Source organism: Chenopodium album, chromosome 7, assembly GCF_948465745.1.
Source record: "Chenopodium album chromosome 7, dcCheAlbu1.1, whole genome shotgun sequence".
NCBI classification, from domain to species: Eukaryota; Viridiplantae; Streptophyta; class Magnoliopsida; order Caryophyllales; family Amaranthaceae; genus Chenopodium; species Chenopodium album.
In genome coordinates this window covers 72,524,371-72,541,051 of record NC_137840.1, presented here as the reverse complement: position 1 = coordinate 72,541,051, position 16,681 = coordinate 72,524,371, and the positions used below count along the sequence as shown (strand labels likewise).

Below are 16,681 nucleotides of genomic sequence, written 5' to 3'. Positions count from 1 at the left end.
GGAGGTGCATTCATGATGCTTGATCAAACAGCCTTGTTAGGTCAGTGTCATGGAATCATCACTATCGAATATCAATGCAATTATTGGCTGTGTAAAATCAAAATCTATTGAGCAATAGTGGGAACTAATGATATTAGTGAAAATAAATTTTCGTCTGCATTGTTATTCAGAGCTCACAAAGTTACATTTATAATATCAAACTGATATTTTAGTTATACTACTGCCATATTCATGAAAAACTCACTGTATCAAAATTAATTACCAATTTACCATGCATACAAATGTAATACTGTTAAATTCAAGATCATAGACTTCTAAGTTCTAACTACGAAAAAGAGCAAATAATATAAATCCAGATTTCTATTGCCTCAGAAGGGAGAACCACTTCCTTATTGACAGATTTTGGCCATTAATAGGCCGATAAATCAAGATTAAAGCTGCAATTCTCAATCTCAGGTTCTTCACAATAAATTACTTCTTGTCCTTAGGGCATGCAACGCCAAGCTTCAGTGGTCTAGATAAACATACATTCCTAGTCTTGCTATGCGAGACAAGAATCCACTCCAAAAAAAACCTGGTCATTCCTACAGATCACAGGGCCAAATGGGGGAAAAAAAAGGTTAGACGACACATGATTTATCACAACACCGGCTTTTGTAATTAGCACGGTCTTCTACCATGAGAAAATAAGCATGCAAAAGAATTTAACAAACACGAATCTTCACAAAGTTCCCATTGAGAACAGCATAAGTAAGTAAAAATTGGATCACGCATATATCAGTCACCCTGTAGCATTGTTGAAGAATTGAAGTTAAGGAACAAGAAGAAAAAATCTAACAGGGAGCAGGAGCAGCTATATCAGTCGCCCTGTACTCCTGTAGCATTGTTGAAGAACTGAAGTGAAGAAACAAGAAGAAATCTAACAGTTCATTGGGAGCAGCTGCGATATAATTATGCTTAGCCAAAACATTTTCAAAATAGGACATGAAATAATTTTTAAGGTGCATCCAGCTTATTTGTGAATACATCATAACCTTTTTTATGGCTGGACCTAAAACAAATTTTTGTCGTATATGCAGATTTTTCTCAAGAAACTTGCAGGGCAGTCTTTGTAATCTTTGATGCAATGCACAAAAAAAAACACAAACTTTTTAGGAAAAAAAAACTGAATCATGAATGAACGATAATAATAATGTTAAAAAAAAACCATGATACTCCGTAGGGATTAGGGAATAAACATTGTTGTCAACATCGTATGGAGAAACTATCATTAGCATACAGTAATCTCCGCAATAAAAAAACTGGAAAAAGGTAAGCAAAGATACCTCTCCGGAAAAATTTGCTCTCATCACACTACAACTCTTCTTTCTTCAAACTGCCACACGCATTACACTCCATGACATTAGTGGTGTTATTATAGTTAGAGGGTGGCAAAGGTGCCAAAGTGCCTCCACAATTTTCTTTATCACACACAAATCTCACAAAAAAGTAAGCATGAGGAAAATCATCATCCCCATCGTGCTCAATCTCATTGTTCTCCCCATCTGACGGTAACATTTCCTCCTCTTCCTCCATCGTGTCATCCTCACCACCCTCATCCTCATCCTCGTCCTCATGGGGCCATTTAGCTTCAATCTTGCATCGATCACAAGAACAAGAAAACCTGTAATCATCTAGCAACCTTTTCTGCCTTTGAGGATAACTAAAATTGACCGGGAAATAACTCAAACAAATTTCTCGGCCTTCAGGAACATCATGTATCATTCGAATGATCATATCAGTGTTTCCCTCAGTTCCACCATCAACATAGTCAAAACGACAGGCATTTGGCAGGCAATCGTGATTAAAGAATGAAGCATTTCGATAAATAGCATATGCTCTCACAGATCTTTCTCCATGTTCTGTTAAAGGCTCCATGAGTCCAAAGGCATTACACCGGTCCTTGGACAATAGAGCTGCAGTAATGTCTAATGATGGAGCAGATAGTCCCTCAGGAAAAGGTAGTGATGAGATGATCGGGTGTAGAAAAATAGCCGCATTAAATTCTCTCTCTCCACCCTGGGGCCCACCTCCATCAAGTGATATCAGAGTCTGAAAGGAGGAAGGAGAAACCATAGCAAGATTGAATGCAGCCACCAAATAACGAGCTTGGATCTGGCGATCCTCAGGCTGTTGGTCAACCAGTACAGGGCAATTTCTTAAATAACTAAGAGATTGGCAAACCCATGGTGTGTGTGAGAAGCCTAGGGCCGAGGATTGGCATTTAGAGCTGCAAAAGATAGCATCGTCGGGATGAGAACATGTAGGGCATGCCAATGTCCCATTTCCTGTGACCAAGAGCTTATAACAATGACCACAATATCGAGAGTAAACCCCTTGTCGTTGTTTCAGAGAAAAAGAGGAGTAGGTGAGGATGGGAGAGTCTCGGAGAACAATTTGTCCTCCTTTAAGCGGCTGAGATGCAACTAGACCCCTTCCTTTCCCTTCAATGTCCACCAACTTCAGAGCAGTCGATATGCCTCCATGATTTTCTGCTACAGCCATCAACAAAGTAATACTGAAATTTCACTCCTGCAGAGAACAAAACCTCATTAGGTTATTATAGTAATTAGTGCCCTAGGCAAGGCATTGTTGCAGAGCTTACTCAAACTCGGCATCCAAGTATCAGACTTGGTTATTTAAGAAAATATTCCTCATCTTGAACGAAGTGTCACGTGTCCATACCCATGTCAGAGTTTTGATTATCCAACACAGGCACTTAAAACGATGACTCTTAACGATTCCACAGGCAATATGAGTTGATTAATTTTCGCAAAGTACAGCTTTAGTAAACCTACAACCTATAAAACATTGTATACTTAACGATGAACATCACCAACATTGAACTGTCCAACTGATAATTGGACAAGACACATTGTAAATTTACAATTTATGGTCACCTTTTGTAAAATTTGAATCTTTTTAACTCCCTAGTGAAATGTTTAGATATGCCAACAAATTTACTTATGCAACGTTCAAAATTTTGCAATTATTAGACCAAGAAGCATAATACTAAAAACTAATATCACATTCAACAAAACTTAACTGCCAAATTAGTACTTCCTACTTGATTAAGCATCAACTAAAAAGTCTAGATTACCAACAATTTGGCTATCACAAATCCCTTATGCGTTATACCGACCTAATTCATAATGCAAAGTTGACAAATTTGATACAAAAAATAAGATAATTTCATGTAATCAAACCCCATTAACAAACATCACAATGACAAACCAACAAATAATCCAATTTACTCCAAGACCAAGTACTTTTTCAATCTTCCAATTATACATCCATATGACATCAAATTAACAAAACAAAAGGGTCAATTCTGAAATTGTTATTGTAAAAAATAACAAATTGAACATGAATAAACGAAATATAGCATGAAATTAAATTGAAAAATCACTTCAATTTATCACTAAGAGAGAGAAAGTATCACCTTTGTTGAGCCTGCAACTCCAGGTGACTGCGTTTGTTAATCAGAGGAGAGAGAGAGAGAGAGAGAGAGAGAGGGATTAGGGGAGAGAAGGGGTTTAAGGTTAGTTGAGCACAGAGATTGGTGCGGCGAAGTGTTCGAAAGTAATAACAAACCAACACAATAACAACTTACAAGTCTTGTTGAGTTAACAGAACTCCTAAACTGTTTGCATATTGCAATTGTCTAGGGGACTTCAAGTCCGTATCTTTTTGGCCTATAAGCCCACCACCGTGGTGGATTAGTGGCAAACAAACATGTTGTTCGGGTTAGGTTTGGTTTGGTCGGGTCAATTTGATTTAGGTGAGATGAAGTATGTATCATTAATCTATTGACATGGATTGTTTCGGTTTGGGTTGAGATTTTGAACAATGCGTCTTTCGGTTCAATTTCAGCACAATTCTTATTCAAGTCGTGTTATATTTGTGTGCTATTGGTAGTGAAACTGAAAGGTTCATTAATACTCCATTTTTTTTTGGTTGATTATAGGTCAAGTCAATTTTGGCTCAAGTTGAACATAAAAAAGTACTATTGGGGTTATGCCAAGTGAACGGAACTAAATGACATTGTGATATAACTCTACATGAAGTATCAAATCTTAAAAGCTAGTTAAGTTATTGAATTAAAATTAAGCCCAACTTATTCCCGACAAGTCAATTCAAATTCATCGAACTTCAACTACGACCTAACTATATTCAAATTGAAACCACTACTAACACTTTGGAAACAATTTTTTTTTTTTTCAATTCTTAACATTCTCCCACTTCAAAAGTGTCTAATCCGCTAACTTAGATCGAGTTGACCTATAAAAGATTCCGACCCAATAATACTTTTTATCTTACCTACTAAAAGCCTATTCCGTATATTTTTCTTATTATATGATTTAAATCAAGTCGAGTTACTTTGTATCTGTGGTGGAAATGAATTTATCTCGTTTCGAGTACGGTTCAAAAGTGGGTTCATATGATTTCGGGTGGGGGTGATGTATGTCACCTTAAGGCTCTAAATCATAAGCCCACCTTGGTTCCAACTTCCAAATACATTCAACACAGAAAATCACTCATCATCTCTCTTTTTCCTCTCTCACATCTGGGCTAGCTCAACTCCATTGTCAACTACTAATATTTTGGTAAGTAAGAAAGCTTAATTCTTTCTCCCATATTACTTGAATTTCTGCAAAAAATCAATCAATCCCCATTTCAATTTCTTTCCCCAATCATTAGAAAATAGGTATAATTTAGTGATCTTCTTTGATCATAATCAAATCGTGGGCAAAATTGTTTAGGTTTTCAGGAGAGAGAAAATGCAGTTTTTTGGAACAACAGAGATAAACCCATCACCTCCGGCGGTAACAGCGTCTGGAAACAATGCGCACATGATGTACATTTTCAATAGAAATGGGGTTTGTTTGCTTTACAGAGAATGGAATCGTTCACTCCATACTTTGGATGCTCAGCAAGATCAAAAGCTCATGTTTGGTCTCCTTTTTTCCCTCAAATCTCTCACTGCTAAAATGGATCCTGTTAGGTGAATTTTTACCCCGTTTTTGGAATTTAATTTTTAGGTTTTTAAGGTGTTTTTGTTGAATTTTTTGATAATTTGGTGTTGATTTGATTGATTAGAGAACTACCCAGAAGCAAAATTATGAATAATTGTTTATTTTATTACTTGGTAAATGTGATGTCAAACTTTTTTTGTTATGGTGGAAGATATGTTTGATTATAGTAATCTGATCTTGTGAGTATTGTGGAGAATGTTAACCCTGAAAAATTATTCGAATTGCCGATTTTCAAATGTTAAATTTTTAATGAATTTTTTGGAGGATTCGTGCTCAATTTTATTGTTGCATTTTGATTGATGGGAATATGTTAAGTGTGTGGTTATTGATGCTTGAAATTTTGTGATCTTTGAACAGTGCCGATAAAGTTAACCTTGGGGTGCCTCAATTGCCTGGCCAGGGGTGTTCTTTTCACAGTTTCCGCACCAATACATACAAACTTAGTTTCATGGAAACTCCATCCGGAATAAAGGTAAATATATTGCTTTTGCTTGCAATTTTGGAGTACATAATTTGTTTGTATTTTCTTTGAAGTATATTTTTTTTAGTGTTAGTTGGTTGAACATTGTTGCAGTTTTTGTTTGTTACATTGTTGTACATCTTTCATCATATTTAGTTGAAACCCTACATATATAGGCAATATAGCTCCTTTCATGCAAGGTATAATCCGTAGATAGCTTTTGATACCATTAGCTTGAGAGGTTTGGCTGCTTAATAGGTTGATGGTTGTAATTTTTTGGAGTAGAACTCAAATTTAGTATTGTCAATGGGCTACATTTTTTTAACTCAAAACCCCCCAGTGTTCTGCTCTTGTAACGAGTCAACATCCACCATTGTCAATGCAGTTGGATCATGCTGTACCCAAGCAGAATGACTATAAAAGTATATGTGACTGTTTACTGTCTTGACCTCATGGAGATACTGTTTGTTACATACATACGAAGTTATAATTTTCTTTTCTTTAGACTGTTAGCATATATAAAAGTTCTGATTCAAATATGGCCAAGAAGAGTATAGGATCTAAATTTGAAAATGATAATGAAAACAGAAGCCGGAATCACAAGTCATCAAATGTACAAGTAGTGATTGAGATGGGGATCTTTTCATGGGTGCTAGTTGTTTTGGTTTTAAGCAATATAAGTGTAAGGTTTGATCAGATAGTCTGAACTGCAGTTGTATATATCATGCATTCAAAGAATAAAATTTGCAAATGCAAACTGAAGGAAATATTGGATATCATATCAACCCCTAGAAGCTGTATTCAGTGCTTAAACACCACCTTTGACCTTAATTTACATCATCTTGCAACCTTTCTCTGGTCGTAGCTTTTGTAAGGTTAGTGTTTGATTCCTTGCTCTTTTGAATTTCCTTTCACATTATTCTTCTGTTTTTACATACCATTACCCTAGCTCTACTCAAAAGGCTTCTGCCTATGGTGGATGGAGAGAGTGGGGTCAAACATTTGAAACAATATTTATGCAACTTTGGAGATATTATTTCCGTGATTAGAAAGTCATAGATAGGTTTGCTTCATGACAACTAATAAAAAGTTAAGGGCAACATAAAAGGACATTCGATTGAATACTTACTTTTCTACATTGATTTTTGTGTTTAGATTAGGTCATTTGTACTTGATTTTGAGGACCTCTACAGTCTACCTATATATTTGTAGTTTCGGGTGTTACGTAACTGATGTATAAGTGCATAACAATTAATAATTCTGTTTCAATGTAATATATTGGGATTTTCATATTGGTACTGATTTTTGTTCTTTATATCTCTTTGTGGGCAGCTTATATTGGTCACTAACCCTAGGACTGGTGATCTACGAGAATCATTGAAGTATATTTACAACTTGTATGTTGAATATGTTGTCAAGAACCCACTTTATACTCCTGGAACTCCAATCAAGTGAGTATTATAAATTTTAAATACATTACAGATATAGCTATGAATTTGACTTGTCTGTGAATAATTTTATCTGTATATCCACCACTTTCTTCTAATTTTATGATCCACTTCATTCCTTGACCTATTATTTCTCTGCACTTTTCAGACTTTTTCCTTGAATGTTTTAGCTGCTTTGTGATTGCATATATAATGGCTTGTTTGAAATGTCTAGATTGGTTTCACTGATACTTAATTAACAATGCTTGGTAATTGATGTCTACCAATGTGTTTAAAATTGATATTGAAGAAGCTTTACCTTGTTAAAAATCTTAACTAGGCCCTGTTCCTCCTCTAAGCTTCTCCCCTTTTTCTCTTAAAGAGGTACTTTAGGCTTTCAGCTGTAATGCTGTATACATGGTGATCTTAGGATAAGGCATACAAAAATGGCTTACTTGAAAATGAAATTTAGTGATTTGGTTTTCTAAAGATAGTAGATAGCTAAAGAGGAAGATTTGGGAATTGGAATCGTTTCCTTTTTGGAGACATAGTAGTATTGATCCAACTGCACATCAGAAACAGGGCCTTCTGAACAGCTATCTAGTCCTATACCCTTTAAGCTTATACTTTTATGCTTTTCTGTATGAACTTGAAACCTCCACCGTTCCACCCTCCTTGAGACATGAACTGTCTAGTTCATGAGTCAATTGATTAAGCAACTCTGATTCTAAAGCTCTTATGTTCATAATCTCTTTTTGCACACCTATTAAATATGAAACATTTTCTTTCCTGTGGAACAGTTCTGTAAAGCTGATGGTATGCTGTTAAAGTTTCCTTAGCTAGAAGGCATCTGGTCCAATCTAGAACTCATGGTTTTTCTTGTTCTGTCTTAAAAACCTTAATATTTGCTTGCATGCTCAGTAACTTTATAATTGAATAGGTCATAGATCAGTTCAGTACTTTGTATGTGAAAGATTTTGCAAGCTTTGTACTCGTGCTAGATGTCAGTGTGGAGCATGTGAACTTTTTAAATTTTGGGTTGAAATGAGCCTCAAAATTGCGGTTCCTATAAGGCATAGGGCATAGAGTTATGATCCCCCTCCACAGAATTAATTTACAATTTTACATCACTGAAGCTGATAATTTCGTTGCTATATTAAGAGAGTTATTGCAAACTCCGCCAGTGGGTTTCCCGCTGCCAGTCCCAAGCCTGGATAAAGGAGGAGGGTTACGGTAGGCCAGTGACAGCCAGTATAAAACTTCGTCACATCCCATGACATGAGCCAAACAGATATTTTCGTGGGGGCGTTCCCTACTCAGCGACGCGCTGCACTTCCTAGACCCGGGTGTAGTGATAAGTATGCAAGGGTTGCTAGGTCGTCACCCAGAAGCGACGCGCCACATTGCCCGAGTGTGGTGTCAAATGAGCAAGGGCGTGCCATTGGGGCGTTCCCTACTGAGCGACGCGCTGCACTTCCCAGACCCGGGTGCAGTGATAAGTATGTAAGGGTTGCTAGGTCGTCGCCCAGAAGCGACGCGCCATATTGCCCAATTGTGGTGTCAAATAATCAAGGACTTGGAGTTGGGATCAGGAGGGAGCGTGGGAGAAAAGAATTTAGTTTGCGGATTGGTTCTTGGAATGTGGGGTCTCTTACGGGAAAATCAGCAGAATTGGTAGAAGTAATGAAAAGACGACGCGTGAACATCATGTGCCTCCAAGAGACAAGATGGACAGGAGAAGGAGCTCGAGGCTTGGTTTTGGGGTATAAGGTATGGTATGTTGGGCAAGAAACGAGCCACAGAACAAGGAATGGTGGAGCTAGGAACGGAGTTGGTGTGGTTCTCGATGAGAGGTTGGCAAAAGAGGTGATCGAGGTCTATCGGAAGAACGATAGGTTGATAAGGCTGAAGTTGCTATGTGGCAAGGAGATTGTGAATGTTATCAGTGCTTATGCTCCCCAAGTGGGTTTAGATGCAGAAGAGAAACGACAATTTTGGGAGGACCTAGACGAGGTGGTGCAGGGTGTCCACCACTCAGAGAAGTTATATATTGGAGGGGATCTAAATGGGCACGTTGGGGCGAGCCGAGATGGCTATGAGAGTGTCCATGGAGGCTTTGGGTATGGGCAGAGGGACGCCGGTGGTGAAGCTATTATGGATTTTGCCCAATCATATGATTTAATTTTGGCTAATACTTGGTTTAAGAAGAGGGATTCACACTTGATAACTTTTCGGAATGGAGCAAATGCAACTCAAATAGACTTCCTGCTCACAAGGAGCATAGATAGACAAAGTTGCATAAACTGTAAGGTTATCCCAGGGGAGAGTGTGGTCACCCAACACCGGCTATTGGTAATGACTATTCGTCTGAAAGAGAAGGCGAAGAAAAAAGTTAGACAAGAAGAACCAAGGATAAGATGGTGGACCCTAAGGGATGCAAAAGCTAAGGTTTTTACAGAAAAGGTAATTGAAGAAGCGGATTGGGATGGAGAGGTGGATCCGGACATGACCTGGTTACGAATGAAGAACTGTTTCCTAAGAGTGGCCAAAGAGGTCTTAGGGGAAGTAAGGGGAAGAACTTCGGTACAGAGAGATACTTCGTGGTGGAATGAAGAGGTGAAAGCAGTAATTAAGCAAAAAAGGGAATGCTATCAAGCCTTAGGAAAATGTAGGAGTGATGAAACCTTTGCAGCGTATAAGGAGGCTAAGAGTAAGGCAAAGGCAGCTGTTCGCCAAGCAAAAGAAAAGGCATATCAGGAGGTTTATGAAAAGCTTGATTCCAAGGAGGGAGAAAGGATCATTTATAAGATGGCAAAGAGAAGACAAGAGGCAAGGAAGGATATTGGCATGGTGAAGTGTGTCAAAGATAAGAACCAAATGGTCCTAGTGCAAGAGGAGGACATCAAGGACAGGTGGAAGGGGTACTTCGATGAATTATTTAATGGAAGTAATGGAGTTGTGATAGGAGATACCTCTATGAGTGATGAAGAAATCAACATGGAGTATGTGCGAAGGATTAGGAGAGTAGAGGTGGAGATTGCACTGAGGAAGATGAAACCTAAGAAGGCGGTTGGCCCTGATGGGGTACCGATGGAGGTGTGGAGGTGTTTGGGTAAGATTGGTATTGATTGGTTAACAAACCTTTTCAACAAGATATGGACGGCTACAAGGATCCCACAAGATTGGAGGAAGAGCACCTTGGTCCCGGTTTATAAAAACAAAGGAGACGCTCAAGATTGTTCTAACTATCGAGGAATTAAGCTTATGAGCCATACTATGAAGTTGTGGGAAAGGGTGATTGAACAAAGGTTGAGGGCATGCACAAGCATTTCAGATAACCAATTTGGTTTTATGCCTGGGAGATCTACTATGGAGGCAATCCATTTGATAAGACAAATGATGGAGTTTTATAGGGTAAAGAAGAAAGATCTTCATATGGTCTTTATTGATTTAGAGAAGGCATATGACAAGGTGCCAAGAGAGATACTTTGGTGGGCAATGTTGAAGAAAGGTATCCCACGAAGGTATGTAGACCTAGTTAAGGATATGTATCGGGATGTGTCAACAAATGTGAGGACATGCGGAGGGTTGACAAAAGATTTCCCTATTACAATCGGATTGCATCAAGGGTCTGCATTAAGCCCTTTTCTTTTTGCAACGGTTCTAGATGAATTAACTAGACCAATTCAAGATGAGGTTCCATGGTGTCTGCTGTTCGCAGATGATATCGTTTTGGTGGATGAGACTAAGGATGGGGTTAATGTCAAGTTGGAGCAATGGAGGCAAAGGTTGGAATCTAGAGGGTTTAAGCTAAGTCGGAGTAAGACTGAATATTTGGTATGTCGTTTTGGCACTCAGAGGGGGACAAGCAATGAAGTGGTGAGTTTGGATGGAAAGGATTTGACCATGAGTGAATGTTTTAAGTACCTAGGGTCGATCATCCAGAAGAATGGTGACATTGATCAAGACGTGACCCACAGGATTAAGTCAGGGTGGCTTAAATGGAGAGCGGCCACGGGAGTGTTATGCGACCGCAGCATTCCCTTAAAGTTGAAGGGAAAATTCTACAGGACTGCCATAAGACCAGTGTTGCTCTATGGTACAGAATGTTGGGCTTCTAAGAAAGAGCATATTAAAAAGATGGAGGTTACGGAAATGCGCATGTTAAGGTGGATGTGTGGAAACACTTTAAGAGATAGAATCAGAAATGAGGTTATTCGCAAGAGAGTAGGTGTGGCGGGCATTGTAGATAAATTAAGGGAAAATCGTCTGCGTTGGTTTGGACATGTAAGACGGAGACCCGAGGGTGCACCGGTGCGAAGAGTGGAAGAGTGGGACCATGGAGGGATTAAACGAGGAAGAGGGAGACCAAAGATGACTTGGTTGGAAGGAGTGAGGAAGGATATGAAGTGCATGGATTTACGTGAGGATGAAGTTTTGGATCGTAAGGGATGGAGGAGAAAGATTTATGTTGATGACTACACGGAATAATCAAATTTGGTTCATGTTAGCCGACCCCACTTTTGGGATTAAGGCTTTGATTGATTGATTGATTGATTGATTAAGAGAGTTATTGCAGAGTTTTGTTGCCCATCATTGGCAAAGGATGGGAATACGCTGTTTTCTGCTTTGTCTCCAAAGGGCATGCCCAACTATCTGTAATAGAGTTTCATATCCTCAAAAGAAAAAAAAAAAAAAAAGGCACTAGTTTCATACTTAATTCAATGGCTGTAATAGAGTAATGAATTTGTCCTTGGGCAGCTGACAGTGTTGGCACCATCAACTTTGATGGGGTTATAGAAAGATCCTCTAGGTTTGTTGATATGTGCCACAAGCGATATACGAAAGCACAGGCTCGATGTATTCTTTGATGATTTTATTCTTTCATCAATGCGTTAATTTCTGCTTATAATCCTCTGCCTCGGTCACTTTTTAGCCTTCATTAACCTGGTGATGTGTTTTGGTATAAGTTGTTACTTACCCTTTCATATATAAGCCTTTATATACCCCTCAAATTTCTCTTTATCTTCATTATTAAGTTCGCATTTGTCAAAATGACTGTTATCTGCTACTAAACATGTCACCTCAATTTCTTAGGTACGAGCTGTTCAACTCTACTCTAGACCAATATGTTCGAGGCCTGGGTTAATGTCCAGAAATCAGCTGAACCAGAATTCGCATCTAATGCAGCATCTGAATATGTACTTGCTTGTTATATGACATGAAGTGACCTGGCAAACAATTTCCAGCTGTGAATTCATTATCTTTCTCTGCAAAATATTAACTTGAAAGTGAGCAAGAAAATTTATGGTGGAACGAGTAGAGTCGCTCATTTTGCTTGTATATTGTCAGATTCTCAAGTATGTTGGGCTTCCAACAGAAATTTACGGAATATTACACTATGAATATGAGAATCACATCTTATCTTATATAAATGGCTGCTTTGACAGTTATTTTGTTCAATGTTTGATCATGTTGTAGTGTTAGTTGTTCAATATTTCACTGGACTTGTTTGATCATAAGGCAGCAACTTTACAAAAGAATCAAGGAAAATTATTCTTTGTACTCCTGAAGTTTAGAAAAATGTGTCGTGTACCCTTCTGTAAAAAAAATGCACTAAATATCTTGATAAAGTAACAAATGCACATATTATTGACTTATCAAACTAAAATTATGCTTTTTCCAAAAAAAAAAAAAAAAAAAAAAAAACTAATATTATGCTCGTACATTGACTTGTACTTTGTACTCCGTATTTATAAAGTAAAATCGTCTACAAACATACAGTACATCAAATATTTGAACACTATGGATCATTTCAAACCCTAAACTAGAGCTGTCAATTTGGGTAAACAGGTCGGGGTTGGGTCGCGTAAGAGTGGGTCGGGTCAATTCGAATTAATTCTATAACCTATGCGGGTCGGGTCATGCTTGAATTGGGTCATACTTCTTATCGAGTTTGGGTCGGGTTTAGGTTAGGTTAATAACATGTCGGGTGAACAATAGGTCGGGTTTAAACGGGTTAGGGTAATTCTCGGGTTAGGGTAATTCTCGGGTTCGAGCCAGGTTCGGTTCAAGTCAATAATTTGCGGGTTAATTAGAATCAGGTCGGGTCATTCTCGGGTTTGAGTCGGGTTCGGTTCAAGTCAATAATTTGCGGATTATAATCAGGTCGGGTCATTTTCAAGTCGGGTCATTCTCGGGTTCAGGTCGGTTCGGTTCAAGTCAATAATTTGCGGGTCATAATCAGGTTGGGTCATTTTCAAGTCGGGTCAGTCTCGGATTCAAATCGGGTTATGTTCAAGTCAATAATTTGCAGGTTACAATCAGGTCTAATCATTTCTAAGTCAGGTCATATTCGGGTTCAAATAACTATAAATAGATAATTATCATTTTTATCAAAGTAATTATTTCCTTTGACTATATAATATATATGACAATATACTAGGGAACTATAGTCTATAATTTAGGAAGATAATTATCTCCTTTGACCATACAACAAATATATACTACTCCCTTCGTTTTTAAATACTTGCTCCATTTCTCCATGAGCGGAGTTTTAGGAAAAATTTGAGAAAGTAATAAAATATGGAGGTAGTGGGGTAGTTGAGAAAATAAAAAATTGTAAAAAGCAAAAGTAGTGGAAGAATAGGAGGAGAGAGTGTATTATGTTGGGTCCACTAAGTGTGAGAAATGAATTAAATATTGTAAAAGCTTTCCAAAAAAGGAAATGGAGCAAATATTTAAAAACAGCCGGAAAAGGAAAGTGGAGCAAGTATTTAAAAACGGAGGGAGTATATTTAACTCTTAAATTTGAGGGTGACGCTCCTTTCTTTTGTTGGCCTGGACCGACTTGGTCTCCCTAGACAAAATGCTTTGATCAACAATAATAAGGTGGTCTAAATTGCATTTAAGGTGATTTGAAATTGGGTTAGGAATAATTTGGGTTAAATTTAGGTCGAGTCAATACAAGTCGTGTTAATTTCGAGTGGGGTTAGTAACATATCGGGTTGAATTTTTGGGTCAGGTAAATAATAGGTTTGGTAAAATTCGTGTCGGGTTAGAAATGGGTTGGGCTGAATTCTGGTGAGGTTAGTAACAAGTCGGTTGAATTTGGGTCAAGTCAATAACAATACGGGTTGATTTCGGGTCGAGTTTGTAACACGTTGGGTTAAATTCGGGTCGGGTTAGAAATGGGTTAGGCTGAATTCAGGTTAGGTTAGTAACAAGTCGAGTTAAATTCGGGTTTTGACGGGTTAAAACGTGTTAGGGTGAATTTCGGTTTAAGTCAGGTTCGATAGAAGTTAATTAAATTGGTTGTTGTAAACAGGTAAATCGGTGCAAGTTGTAAACCGGTAAATTGGCCGTTTAAAAGCAAATTGGATGGTTCCACACATCCAAATATCCAATTGGACTTTCGTAGGGTATTAAGGACCATGGTAAAAATTTTGGCAATTTTTATTTCCGGGCAAAAAAAGTCAAAAAATTCCAAAATTAAAGGCTAATATCCACGCTTATTGAGAAATTTTTGATGTTTTTTGGGCCCGGCGTCGAAAAGCCTTGAGATTTTAGGGAATACATCTCGGGGTCATATAATGCCGTTTGGAACCATATATGATCATTATATGTTGTCATAAATGTTCGTGGTAGGCTTGATTTAATGATATCGGTGCAAGTTATAAACTGGTAAATAGGCCGTTTAAAGGCAAATTAGATGGTTGCACCCACCCAATTGGACTCCCGGAATGTATTAGTGACCATGGTAAACAGTTCGGATATTTTTTTTCCGTATGAAAAAAAGTCAAAAAATTCCAAAATTGAAGGCTAATATCCACGTTTTTTGAGAAATTTTGGAGGTTTCGGGGCTCGGTGTCTAAAAGTCTTGAAATTTTAGGGGATACATCTCGGGGTCATATAATGCCGTTTGGAACCATATATGATCATTATTTGTTGTCATAAATGTTCGTGGTAGGCTTGTCGCTTGAGTTACTGAAATCGGTACGGTGCAAGTTGTATATTGGTCAATTGGCCGTTTAAAGGAAAATTGGAAGGCTCCACCCACCCATTGGGACTCCCAGACGGTATTAGGGATCATGGTAAACATTTCGGCAATTTTTATTTCTGGGCGAAAAAAATCAAAAATTACAAAATTGAAGGCTTAAGAGGATTCGGGGCCGGTGTCGAAAAGTCTTGAGATTTTAGGGAATACATTTCGGGGTCATATAATGACGTTTGCACCATATATTATCATTATATGTTGTCATAAATGTTCGTGGTAGGCTTGATTTAATGAAATCAGTGCAAGTTGTAAACCGGTAAATGGGTCGTTTAAAGGCAAATTGGATGGTTCCACCCACCCAATTGGATTAACTGAGGGTATTAAGGACCATGGTAAACATTTCGGCAAATTTTATTTGCGGGCGAAAAAAAGTCAAAAAAATTTAAAAATTGAAGGCTTTATATCTACGCTTTTTGAGAAATTTCGGAGGTTTTGGGTCACGGTGTCGAAAAGCGTTGAGATTTTAGGGAATACATCTCGGGGTCATATAATGACGTTTGGAACCATATATGAACATTATATGTTGTCATTAATGTGTCGTGGTAGGCTTGAGTTAATGAAATCGGTGCAAGTTGTAAATCATTAAATTGGCCGTTTAAAGACAAATTGGATGGTTCCACCTATCCAATTGTACTTCCGGAGGGTATTAGTGACCATAGTAGACATGTCGCCTATTTTTATATCCAGGCGAAAAAAAGTCGAAAAATTCCAAAATTGAAGGCCAATATCCACGGTTTTTGAGAAATTTTAGAGATTTCGAGGTCTAGTGTCGAAAAGCCTCGAAAATTTGAGGGATACATTTTGGGGTCATATAATGCCGTTTGGAATCATATATAATCATTATATGTTGTCATAAATGTTCGTGGTAGGCTTGAGTTAATGAAATTGGTGCAAAGTTGTATACCAGTAAATTGGCCGTTTAAAGGCAAATTGGATGGTTCCATCCACCCAATTGGACTCCCAGAGAGTATTAGGGACTATGGTAAACAATTCAGCAATTTTTATTTTCGGGAGAAAAAAAGTCAAAAAATTCCAAAATTGAAGGTTAATATCCACACTTTTTGAGAAATTTTGGAGGTTTCGGGGCCCGGTGTCGAAAAGTCTTGAAATTCTAGATGATATGTCTCGGGGTCATATAATACCATTTGGAACAATTTATGATCATTATTTGTTGTCTTAAATATTCGTGGTAGGCTTGAGTTATCGGTGTAAGTTGTAAACCGGTAAATTGGTCGTTTGAAAGCAAGTTTTGATGGTTCCACCCACCCAATTGGACTCTCAGAGGGTATTAGAGACCATGGTAAACGTTACATCTATTTTTATATTCGGGCGAAAAAAAAGTCAAAAAATTTCAAAATTAAAGGCTAATATCCACGCTTTTTGAGAAATTTCGAATGTTTCGGAGCCCGGTGTCGAAAAGCATTGAGATTTTAGGGGTTACATTTCAGGATCATATAATGCCGTTTGGAACCATATATGATCATTGTATGTTGTCATCTATGTTCATGGTAGGCTTGAGTTAATGAAATCGGTGCAAGTTGTAAACCGGTACCTTGGTCGTTTAAAGGCAAATTGGATGGTTCCACCCAGCCAATTGGACTCCTGGAGGGTATTAGGGAACATGGTAAACATTTCGGCAATTTTTATTTCCAGGTGAAAAAAA

The 16,681-nt window shown here is 38.0% G+C and overlaps 1 protein-coding gene and 1 pseudogene across 2 annotated transcripts; one reads left to right on the top strand and one right to left on the bottom strand.

Annotated features, from left to right (window-relative positions):
* Positions 1-131: 131 nt before the first annotated feature.
* Positions 132-3,622, bottom strand: LOC145639465 (histone-lysine N-methyltransferase ASHR2 pseudogene; annotated as a pseudogene). Its single transcript, XR_014114889.1, has 3 exons — positions 3,482-3,622; positions 1,326-2,571; positions 132-584 (listed from the first exon to the last, which is right to left on the bottom strand). The product of XR_014114889.1 is annotated as a histone-lysine N-methyltransferase ASHR2 pseudogene (transcript).
* Positions 3,623-4,529: 907 nt separating this feature from the next.
* Positions 4,530-12,425, top strand: LOC145638422 (uncharacterized). The gene is made up of 5 exons (XM_081689391.1): positions 4,530-4,646; positions 4,803-5,044; positions 5,433-5,547; positions 6,868-6,986; positions 12,060-12,425. The coding sequence occupies exons 2-5, from the start codon at positions 4,821-4,823 to the stop codon at positions 12,109-12,111; spliced, it is 510 nt and encodes a 169-aa protein (XP_081545517.1). The 5' UTR covers positions 4,530-4,646; positions 4,803-4,820; the 3' UTR covers positions 12,112-12,425.
* Positions 12,426-16,681: the final 4,256 nt, after the last annotated feature.